Source organism: Capricornis sumatraensis, chromosome 2 (genome assembly GCF_032405125.1).
Source record: "Capricornis sumatraensis isolate serow.1 chromosome 2, serow.2, whole genome shotgun sequence".
Lineage (NCBI taxonomy): Eukaryota > Metazoa > Chordata > Mammalia > Artiodactyla > Bovidae > Capricornis > Capricornis sumatraensis.
Window position 1 is genome coordinate 73,889,791 of NC_091070.1, and position 12,077 is coordinate 73,901,867.

General features: G+C 42.3%; 1 protein-coding gene across 1 annotated transcript in view; it reads left to right on the plus strand.

Moving 5' to 3' along the window:
- RYR3 (ryanodine receptor 3) overlaps positions 1-12,077 on the plus strand; it is a 386,865-nt gene that overhangs the window by 363,943 nt on the left and 10,845 nt on the right. Inside the window, exons 89-96 of the mRNA XM_068992826.1 lie at positions 752-810; positions 1,924-2,095; positions 3,360-3,446; positions 4,663-4,863; positions 6,483-6,613; positions 10,904-10,946; positions 11,395-11,522; positions 11,932-11,992. Of these exons, the coding sequence (XP_068848927.1) occupies positions 752-810; positions 1,924-2,095; positions 3,360-3,446; positions 4,663-4,863; positions 6,483-6,613; positions 10,904-10,946; positions 11,395-11,522; positions 11,932-11,992 (882 nt within the window). The remainder of the gene's footprint in view (positions 1-751; positions 811-1,923; positions 2,096-3,359; positions 3,447-4,662; positions 4,864-6,482; positions 6,614-10,903; positions 10,947-11,394; positions 11,523-11,931; positions 11,993-12,077) is intronic.

The window sequence follows — 12,077 nt, forward strand, 5'->3', positions numbered from 1 at the left end:
AGGAGGTCTAGGTGTTTGTGTTGGAAATGAGTCAGATGGTACAAGATGAAGATGGAGAGAAAGGCCATAATCATAATGGTTTTAAAGGCCTTAATGTGGAACTTGAGAGCTTCCCTGATGACTCAGCAGTAGAGAATCTGCCTGCAATGCAGGACCCATGGGTTTGATCCCTGGGTTGGGAAGATCCCCCGGAGGAAGACATGGCAACCCACTCCAGTATTCTTGCCTGGAGAATCCTACGGACAGAGGAGCTTGGTGGGCTACAGTCCATAGGGTCACAGAGTTGAACATGACTGAAACAGCTTAGCACACGAAGGAGCTTGAATTTTATTCTCAGTGCCACAGTCATCCATCAGAGAGGGTGGGGTAGTGGCAGAGAACTGAAGACAGGGCAGGGATGCTGTCTGATGGAAGCGGGTTCTGGATTAGACCTACCGTGACTTGTGTTCCATCTCTCCCTGACCCCGTGGAGCAGTGGGACCACTGCCACAGGGCTCAGGCAATGTCCTAGCACAAGTTTTCTCTTTAGATTGAATAATAGCAGGGATATTTTCAAGCCTGAAATCTTTGATCTCTCCAGAGCCATGTAATGTATAGCGGGACACTTATGTTCTGTGATCCGGAGAACTGCCAAAGCATAAAGAGAGAGAGCCATTGGGATTTCTGACCATGCACAGTGGCTAGTGAAATGGTTCATCATCATGAACATATTTATTTGAGGAAAGTTTAACTCATTGTTATTTTTGTCTAGGCAGCAGAAATGAAAGCAGCTCATGAAGCAGAAGGAAAAATAGAGTCTGAAAAGGCAGAGTAAGTTCTTGGTAGCTATTCTAATTGCTACGATCGATAGTTCTCAATATTATCTACTATTCTGTGGCTATGGTAAATAGAAAGCTTGAGTTCTGTTAACAAAAGGAACAGATATTTCGCAAGCTTTGGATACATTTCTTTTTTCCTTTTTTATGACTAAGTGATATTCCATTGTGTGTGTGTGTGTGTGTGTGTGTTTATTCATTCCTCTACTTATCACTGCAGTTGCTTCCATATCTTGGCTATTTAAAATAGTGCTGCAGTGAACACTGGGATGGATGTATCTTTTAGAGTTATTGTTTTTGTTTTCTTTGGATATATACCCAGGAGTGGGATTGCTGGATCATATGGTAGCTCTCTTTTTAGTGTTTTGAGGAATCTCCATCCTGTTTTCCATAGTGGCTGCACCAATTTACATTCCCACCAACAGTGCACAGGGGTTCCCTTTTCTCCGCATCCTCACCAACATTTATTTCTGTTCTTTTTGATGATAGCCATTCTGACAGGTGTGAGATGATAACTCATTGTGGTTTCGATTTGTATTTCCCTGACGATTAATGATGTTGATCATCTTTTCATGGGTGGATACATTTTTTTTTTACCCCAGCTAGACAATAAACACATTCTAATAATTGTGTTCACTTCACAGTCCAAATAGTAGATCAGGGTTTCACCGTCTGACCAAGCAAATGATCAAACACTCACACTTAGCAACTTCATATAATGTTGATGATGGTGCTATCTATTGATAGTAATTACTGAATAACTGCTACACACCGGGCCTTTTGCTAAGTTCTTTTATGCGATACTTCATTTAATTCCTAACACAAACTTGAAATAGGTACTATTGGCAATTCTCATGAAAGCTTAGAAAATAAAGGACAGCATTTCTGAAGGGGAAAAATTTTGATAAGGCAAATTTCCAGAAGACTACTAAATTTATATGCACACCTGTGACCATGACTCATCAAAGCAGAAAATCAAGACCTGAGATTCCCGGGCTCAGGGAATAATGTGTCTCCCACCCTCTCGGCCCAGATTTCTCTTTAGTCCCCCTGTCAGGGTTAGGCCTCCCTCTGCCCTCTGTGCTGAGTGGCGTTGTCATTCCTGCAGCATGGAAGATGGGGAGAAAGAGGACACAGCCAAAGAAGAAGAGCAGGCCGAGGCCCTGTGGGCAGACGTGACCAAAAGGAAGAAGCGACGATGTGGCCAGAAGGTTGAGAAGCCTGAAGCCTTCATGGCCAATTTCTTTAAAGGGCTGGAAATCTATCAGACCAAGTTGCTGGTAAGCACTCTGCGCCTGCCCCACTCGGGTGCAGGCGTTGGCACGGGCAGACCTCAGAGAGGTGGCCACCGCCTTTGTTTCACTGTTCGATTAGTTGTGCTTCCTCATCTTTCTCATTCCTCTTCCTTGCCTCTTCTTGATTACCTGCTTGTCCCTTCTGTGTTGGAAGGAAGAGAAAGCGAAAATGTCAGCCACTCAGTCATGTCTGACTCTTTGAGACCCCATGGACTGTAGCCCGCCAGGCTCCTCTGTCCATGGAACTCCCCAGGATCCTCCTCCAGGGGATCTTCTCAACCCAAGGATCAAACCCAGGTCTCCTGCATTGCAGGCAGATTCTTTACCATCTGAGGCACAGTTAGAGGGAAAGGAAAAGGGGAAATGCAAGCACTCTAGCTCCTATGCCCTGCGCTCTCTCCAGGAGGGAGAGCTGTATGTGTGCCCTGTAGGGACTTGACCCATGCCAGTCAGAAACTTCAGAAGTAGTGAGATCATTTGGATGCAGAAAGAACATTCCTGTGGTGTGGTAGGTTGTCATATTAGTTCTCAAAAGCTCTGTTACTCCACAGGTCCTCAGCGCAGCTTGTAATATCCTTTCTCTGGCAAAGTGCCCATTGAGGCCAGTTGCTAAAGGCCGGGACCACACCCTCCCAGCACCACTGGTGGGAGCCTTTACCACGGAGAGTGAGCACTCCGCAAGCAGCAGCCGTTCCCGTCCTCAAGTGCTGGTGTTCCCACTGGGCATGGGAATGGGGAGAGGCAGGGGAACTTGGGCTGTGACTTTCAAAGGACAAGGACTCTCGACCATAGTCTGGCTCCAGTTGGGGTGGGAGCTGCAGGGTTCTTTTGTGGGCCTAGATCGCTCATAATTTCCATATTGACTGCTTCCTTTGTAGTACACACACGCACACGCACACACACACGCGCACACACACACACACACACACACACACACACGCACACAGATACCCTTCATAGCAGCATTTGAGACCTTTGCTAAGGGTATGTTTAGGCGTTTGGTTTCCAGAGCTTTAAACTAAGCAGGGTTCCCTTGAGCATCATTCTAAGCAGTTTTTTTTTTTAAATCATCATTTTTTTAATCCCCCACCAAATAAGTCGTAAGAAGGCCAGGATTGTCCTTGATGAGTGGTTACAGAAGAGCAGGACTAGCCCTGTGTAGCTCTCCTCTGAGAAGACCCTCTGTGTGAGAGGGAAGGTCCCTCCCCTGCCAGCACTCTCCTACTGCGGCTTGTCCTTTTCTTTTCAGCACTACCTGGCCAGGAATTTCTACAACCTGAGGTTCCTTGCTCTGTTTGTAGCCTTCGCTATCAACTTCATCCTGCTCTTTTACAAGGTGATACTTCATTTGGGGGCTATTTGCTGAATAGATTATATGCTTTTTTAAAAAAAAAGTAAAAGGAGTTATGCTCTTAATTTAAGCAAAAATTCTAATAACTAAGGAAATTTCTAAGACACTAGCTTCTAAAAAAGGATACTGCCTTTAGCAATGGGGGGAATGGAGACAGGTTGCAAGGGAAGCCAGTTAGGGCACCATTTCAGTCGTTCAGGATTGTTCTAGTTGTTACTTAATTCTTCAGATATTTGTTGGATGTCTGCAATGTGCTAGACCCTATATTAGGAGCTATAAGGTATTTCAAAGTGAATAATAAATACAGTTCTTTCTGTGAGGAATAAAAGAAACAGTCAGCCATGATAGCTGACCCATATGTTAGAACTATTACAAAGAAAGAATGAATAGAAGTTGGTTTCTGGATGTGGAAGAGAGGGACTCATCAAAATAAATGGAGATCTTAAACATTGGTAAGTGAGTCTTGTCACTGTGGGTGCATAATAAATGTTAGTAGAATGAATTAATGAATGTCATAGGTCCTGGATTCTTGACATAGTCTTTAACTGGCTGTTGTCACTTGCCTCTCTCCCTTCCTATTTAAAACCACAGATCTAATTTCTATAAAACATGCTCTTACCCACATCAGTCTTGCATTTGACAAATGAATGGCTTGCTATTGCCCATGGTAGAAAAATGGAACTGTGTCGAAGGGCATGGTGAAGCCTGGCTTTAAACACATTGAGACTGAAGTGATTCAGACAGGCAGGCAGGTGCAGACAGCCAGCAGGCAGCGGGACCTGCAGGGTGACAGCCTCAAAGGCGCTGACCTGGGAGTCACTGTGTAAGGATGGCTGTGACGTTAACAGCCTCTAAGAAAGAACAGAAATGTTTTGTGTGTGCTATGTGTGCACTTGTGCACACGTGTTTGTCTTAAGTCTCCTCCCAGGCCATAGCCTTTCAAAGATTACCTCCTGCAGCAAAGGGATTGCAGAATAGGTAGTAAGACGTTCCTAACTTTTAAGTTTGGGGCTTATTTTCAAGAGCGAGGATTTGTCTCTTAAAAATATTGTTGGAATAAAGTACTTAAAAACCTTATTCACTCATCAGGTAATATGGAGTCACTACTATTTGTACAACAAATGCCAGCAATATAAAATATATGGGGAGAGCCTAGTGGCAGAGGTCTTTCTGATGTTTCTAAGAGGGTATCTTGGACCAGGTCACCGAAGAACCTTTAGAAGAAGAGACAGAGGATGTTGCAAACCTGTGGAATTCCTTTAATGACGAGGAAGAGGAAGAGGCGGTGGTGTTCTTTGTCCTGCAGGAGAGCACTGGGTACATGGCGCCAGCCCTGCGGGCCCTGGCCATCATCCACACCGTCATCTCTTTAGTCTGTGTGGTGGGCTACTACTGCCTAAAGGTAAGTTGCCAGGCACTCAGTCTCATCAGAACCCTTGGGGAAGAAGTGTGTTAGTTTCTGGTATACAACAAAGTAATGCATTCGTGTGTGTGTATGTGATTCATTCATATGTTCAATCATATATATGAATATATTCACATTCATTCATTCATATATATACACATACACACGCACACATACATACACACGTTTTTTCATATTCTTTTCCATTATGGTTCATCACAGGGTACTGACTGTAGTTCTTGGCTTTCTCTGCTTCTCCTCCCACATCATCCGTGAACCAACAGCAGTCACTGATTCTGCACTGTGCAGTGCTCATGATCAGCCTTTGCCACCTTCCTATCCTGAGTCCTTTATTTCCTCAATGTTGTTTCCTTGTTTTAATAAAAGGGTAAGCAGCGACTGTATTTAATGTCCTGTGATAAAGCGTAATAGAAAAGAATATGAAAAAGAATGTGTGTATGTGTATGTATATATATGCATATGTATATATACATATATATATGAATCACTTTGCTATATAACAGAAATTAACATTGTAAATCAACTATACTTCAATAAAATAAATTTTAAAAATAAAGGAGAGGAAAAGCGTAAGCAGTAACTCTTTACAAATCATTATCAAAAATTTGCCTTTTTGTCTTGGAAATAGAGGAGCAGTGTGAGGGATAGAGAGATCATGAGATCTGAGAAAGCATTATTGGCAAAAACAGTCTGGAGACCAAGGTCTCAGGGATGTTGCCAAGTAACTAGTAGCTTCCCAGCTGATGAGACGCCCTGGCTCTCTCTGAATTAAGCTTTTGTGGCTTGTGGAGCTCTGACTGTCCTGCCATCTTATATCCTGAGATTCCAGTGGTATCCTCCGACCTTACTAACTAAAGTTTGTGTGTCTGGTGATGGTTGGGACAAGTGGGTTATTTTCCCAGTATTCCCTGTGTATGTACCTCCTTTGTGGTAGGTCTTTATAAATGTGCCGCCATTTCTAGGCTAGAAGCAAAGTCATAATTGTAAGAGAATGGGAAGCAATGGTAGAGAACAAGTAAGTGTGCCAGGCAGGAGCTCTTCTCAGAAGGTACGTCAGGAAGAAAACTTCAGTAGCAAAAGACTGTATACAGAGCCCAGTGGGTCCTCTCATTCTATTAAACCATATTGCATTAACCAAGTTTCAAAGACGTGAGAATATGGCCCTAGCCATTGAAGGTAGTTGGAACTTTTACCATATTATTCCAGCTGTTCAATGTAGTTGATTGAACTAGAACAGTTTATTGTCCCTCTAAATCTTGGTCAACCTCCAGCCTAAAGAGTTTTAGGAGACGTAACTCATTCAGCCCTGTGATTCATCAACATATGGCCTTCTCACCAGCACAAGCCAGAAAGTCCAGTTTGTAGTACTGTCAGCTGTTTGAGGGCTGGCCCAAATCAGATCAGCTCTGGAGAGGGAGGTATATGAGCCAAAGGAGTGAAAGGTGATTTATTTAGCCTTGGACCCACAACTAGGCACCCTAAGAATCCCACTGCAAAGAGATTGCTGCATTGGAAGGCCCATTTGTGAGAGATGCATGGGAGAGAATGCTGTCATTAGAAAGCCTGCTCTGAGTACAGTGTCTTCCTGCTCCTAGGTCCCTTTGGTCGTATTCAAAAGAGAAAAAGAAATCGCCAGGAAGCTGGAGTTTGATGGCCTGTATATCACTGAACAGCCTTCTGAAGATGACATCAAGGGGCAGTGGGATCGCTTGGTCATCAACACGCCGTAAGTTTTGCCCCCACCCCAAAAAGGAAAAAGGAGTTTCTACTGTAAATAAAATAATACCTTTTCAGCAGCCCTGGAGATTGATTAATATAAGCCTTCCTTTGATTTCTGGGACTTGTTTTCTCCCCTGCCTTTTCACAAAGTAGCATCTTATTCCTCAAACAGTTGTATGTATGCTATGCATTTAATGGCAGACACAGGATATTATCAGAAGGTGCTTAGCATATTTAATTATCACCAGACAGTCCAGCACAATACTACTTAATCTAATTCTCCATGTTTGAGTTATAGTGTTTCCTTGGCCCAGGAGTTTGGAGATCAAGCTGATCAGCTTCTTCAGAGTCCCTAAATGGCACAGCAGTCCTGTGACAGCAGTCTCAGAAGTCTTCTCCTAAAACAGATAGCCCAGTGGATACCAGAACTCCTCCCAATAGAATTTAATAAGCAGCTCCATGGGCAGCTAAAATAGGATCGTCTGGGTGATGATGTTAAGATCTGCGGCGTTAAGCCTGCCTTCTTGGCAGGCATGTGTATAATTGCTAATGTGGTAGGAAAAGGCATTGATTCTGGAGGCAGAGAGGTAGAGTACTGAGTCAGCTCTGTCACTTAGGTTCTGTGACCTAGGGCAAGGGAATCAAGTTCCATAAACCTCAGTTTCCTCTTTGTTAATAGACCTCCTGCAGTCCCGGGATGTCACGTGGCTGTACGTTTCCCTTCACTGTTAAACAAAAAAAATGGCCGTCACCAATAAGTCAGACAGAGAAAGATAAATACTGTATGATATCACTTATATGTGGAAATCTAAAAAATACAGCATACTAGTGAATATAACAAAAAAGAAGCAGACTCACTGATAGAAGGACCAAGCAGTGATTTCCAAAGGGGAGAGGAGGGGGGGAGGGTAATTAGGGGTAAGAGAGTAAGAAGTAAAAATGTTTAGGTGTGAAATAAGCTATAAGAATATACTGTACAACACAGGAAATATAGTCAAATGATTAAGATTGTAAAGTTATACATATTTTAACCACAGTAAAAATTTAGAGAAGACCGTCACCACTAGCAAAGGTGATGCTCTAATGCCAGTATATTCACAACAGGGAAAATGCGACCTGTAAGATAATGTGCTGAAAGAAAAGTAAAGCAGCAAGGCTGAGTATATAAACAAAGGCAACTTTTGAAACACGGCTGCACCAATACAATACGTACATCTAGAAGCAGCAGCCCTGACTCTTGGGGGAAGAAAATGCGGCCTATCCGAAGTTAGTTAAGCAAATCGAGAGACGCAGCTTTGCAAAGGCACCGCTGAGCTTTGTGAAATAGTCCCTAGTAAGGGAAGGCTTGACTATTAGGGGAAAAAAGGTGAGAGCCTGCAAATCCAAAGCATGTCTCTGCCTGTAGGTCACTGCCAATCTCCTCACTTAAAACTAAGGGAAACTACTAAGACTAATTTCTGAGCCCTCGTTATTATAGTACAAAAATTTTGAATATTGATTACAGAAAGCTTACCAAAGACAGATCATTTATCAGTTAACACTTGTGTTTGTGGCACAGGATGATATGGCCTTAGAGTCCCAGTAAAAAGACAGTGCAGTTTCTAGAAATTTATCCTCAGGAGATAATGAGACAAGCACACTAAACTGTTTCGACAAGGATGGTTGCTAACATTTATTTGAAATGGCTGAAATACCCGTGCATAGGGAAATGCATGTATAAGGAGAACAGCTGTTTGAAAACATTTCAGTGAACCTTTTTCTTCACAATAATGGTATCATTGTACATGTAGTACTTTGTAACCTGCTTTTTTAAAGTTAACTGTTATGTCATAGAGAGCTTTCATATTTTTATGTTGTTAAATACATGTAGGAGAAGATATAGAATGCATGTCTATTCTAAAGTATAGCAATAAAACGAACTACAGATCTTTAAAATTGGAACATCAGTGAAAACTTTGAAGTCTTAGATATTACCTACCCTCCCTGTCCTCCCCAGACTCCAGCTAGACACTCTCCTGATTTTAGTGATACTCATTGTTTTGCTTTAGTGTATAGTGTTACCACTTAGGTATGTGTCCCTAAACATGTGGTTTCAGGTTAACTAGTTTTGAACTTAATATAAATGGAATCAAACTATACGCATTGTACTGTCACTTGAATCATTTGTTCAGCACCCCATTCAAGAACTCAACTAGGTTGATGTGTGTGGCTGTAACTGGTCATTTTCAACACTGTGGCACTTTCCATTTGGTGAGTATATTATTGTATAGTTAGCTGTTTTCCTGACAGTGGATACTTCAGCTGTTTTCAACTAGTGGCTGTTACAAACAGTGCTTTAAAGAATATATTTATACCTGGTGCACAAGTAAAAGAGTTTCTCTAGACTAGAGACCAGGAGACGAATTTGCTGAATAGTAGGATCTGCAAATATTTATCCTGATTTAAATTAAAACCGCACCCTGTGAGAGTTCCTGCTTCTCTGTCTCCTTGTCAGCACTTGTCCTCAGATAACTTTGCTAATCTGGAAATAGCATTATAGATGTGTGTAATAGCATCTTCTTGTGCATTTTGCTAATTTCTAAGAGATTGAGCCTCTTGTTACTTTTCTTGACCATTCCTATATAGAAGTATCACTTATTTATGCATTTCCCTTCTGAAGGTTCTTTGCCTACCCCTTACTTAAAGGAATATTACCAAGTGGAATTGTGCTTTCTACCTTGTAGGAGTTTACATGCCTAGTCAGGGGACAAGAATATTGAGATCAAAGTAAGATCACATCTGTGAAAGGGGCTTGACCAAAGCCTTCTGTCACTGGCCCTTCAACATCACTTGTGGAATCCTCCACTTATGCCAAAATGTGGCCAAGGCTGAGTTGTACGTTACAGACAATTTGTATAAGATTTAAGAGAAAGGAGATATCAGTATGGCTAGAGGAAGGGTGGCTTATTTTTGTTTTATTTATTTTAGGTTCTAAATATAGGACATGAAAAATACCAAGTAGCAGAAAAATGGACAAAGAAGAAAAAATAACTATTTCCATCTTCCATAGATAAATCTATTAGCAGTTTACTTTGTAAGCCCAGCATTTGTTTTTGCTTTTAAGAATCATTTGGACATTTAAAAGCAAGACTGTTTCAAATATCCAAAAAAAATTTTTTTAAGATTGCCACCCTGTTGTGAGAGAGGTGGCATTTGCTCAGGGTTATTCTTCTGAAAGGTCCGTGGACAGAGGGTGGCCCCCCTTCCTCATCACCAACTTGGGTGGCCTCTACAGAATAGGGGTCTGTTGTGTTCTAGAGCTAACAAGAATGACTTAAATGAAGGAAGACATAAGTAAGAATGCTTGCATCAAGGGCAGAGGTTCCTTGGCTGCAAACTAGACTCAGATGGAACCTCTCTGGTAGGATTTAATCTTTCTGGATAGGAGCAAAATATTTTAAATGGTTTCTGCCAACACACTTGAAAGTAACAGTTCTTTCTTGACTCTAACAATAAGAAGCTATTTGCAGTGGAGCTGGTACAAGCTGCCTAGCAGAAGAATGAAGTTCCCTCGTGGGCTTTAGGTTTGGATGGTGTAGGGACCATCTCCAAAGGAGAGAGGGATCTGACGCCTGGAGAAGGGGGAAGCTGTACCCCACAGGAATTATGCTGGAAGGGAGAAGAGAGGAGAACATGCCATTAGGAAAACCCCCATGTAATTAGCTAGTGGGGATTTCCAGACTGGAAACTTCACACTTAGGAACTTTGTCCACACTTTCCAACACTGTGACTGCAGCACCTACCCCAATTACTGCTGTAAAGTAGGCACTTGAAGTGAAAGTGAAAGTCACTCAGTCGTGTCCGACCCTTTGCGACCCCATGGTCTATACAGTTCCTGGAATTCTCCAGGCTAGAATACTGGAGTGGGTAGCCCTTCCCTTCTCCAGGAGGGTCTTCCCAACCCAGGAATCGAATCCAGTTGTCCAGCATTGCAGGTGGATTCTTTACCAGCTGAGCCACAAGGGAAGCCCAAAGTGGGCACTTGATGAAGCTTGATTGCATGTGTTTCCTGGCTCTTAACCATAATTTTGAAGTAGAAAATGCAAAGTAGCTCTTCAGGTGTTTCAGATGAGAACTCACCACAAAGTGAGATCAGAAATCTGGTAGACCTGTGGTGACTCTGAACTTCAATCAAGTCTTGAATTCTTCAATGAACAGGACAAAACCCAAAAAGATCATAGGTCCAGACACTCGAAAACTGCCAAGTTACTTGATGTGCTTGCCTTGATGTTAAGGAAATCTCCTTTTTCTTTTTCAGATCTTTTCCTAATAACTACTGGGACAAGTTTGTAAAGAGAAAGGTATGTCTTGTCAGGGTAGCAGGGGAATTCCATGACCTCCAAAGAAATGTAAATTTCTTCAAGTTCTCCATTAACAAACATGGATAAATTTAATGCTGCTTTTATGATGGTATCACAAGGAGAGTAAGTCAACAGAAAGGGTTTTATATGAACTTATGTCATTTGGGGGCTTAGTTCCTATACTCATGCTTTAAACAGCTTAACACAATCACTTTTCTATGTCCTAGGTTTTTTCCTCCCTTCCAAAATGATAGCCAGAAAAGCAGCTTTCACTTATCTTTATTGCTTCTGTTTTCTGTGGGGGTTACTCATTTTCTTTTGCATTTTGATTCGTATCAACCCCTTGGAAGAGCCCAGAGTGTGACACGGCTCTGGAGACATTGGAGCTGGAGAACACACTGATGGTGGTGCTTGGCCTGAGCTCACCCTGCTCTCTTCTCTGCTTTAGGTGATCAACAAATATGGAGATCTCTACGGAGCAGAACGCATTGCTGAACTCCTGGGTTTGGACAAAAATGCCCTTGACTTTAGCCCAGTGGAAGAGACCAAAGCGGAGGCGGCCTCCCTGGTGTCATGGTACAGAGCTTAGGAGTCAAACCTCAGAGTCTGGCTGCCTAGACCCTTTGTCTTTCCAGTTGTCCTCCCTGTGCTGGAGGCAAAACTCGTAATCATGTCTCAGGCTCTAGTTTAGCCTAAGTATTTCTTCTAGGTTCTAATATATTGGGGCAGCAGGGGGATACTGCTTTAAAAAAAAATGTGAAGGCAACCTTCATGCCTGATAGAGCTGAAGGAGAAAGACATTAAAATTTCAGGATGTGTGATTCAGCCACTCTCATTCTCATGGTGAACACATACAACTTCATAAAGCTCAGAGCTATTTATAGATTTATTAAACCCTGAGAGAGAAAAGAACAAACTTTTTTCCCCTTATTAAACACTTAAATCTTGACATTTATAAGCTTTGAAATGACTTGTTCCCCTTTAGGCTAAGTTCCGTCGACATGAAGTACCATGTCTGGAAGCTGGGAGTTGTTTTTACTGACAATGTAAGTATGGCATCTGGGAAAGTGAAATCCTGTGCCCCCAAGTCTAGGGATGTCATTAGATGCTACAAAGAAACAAGCTATGGAG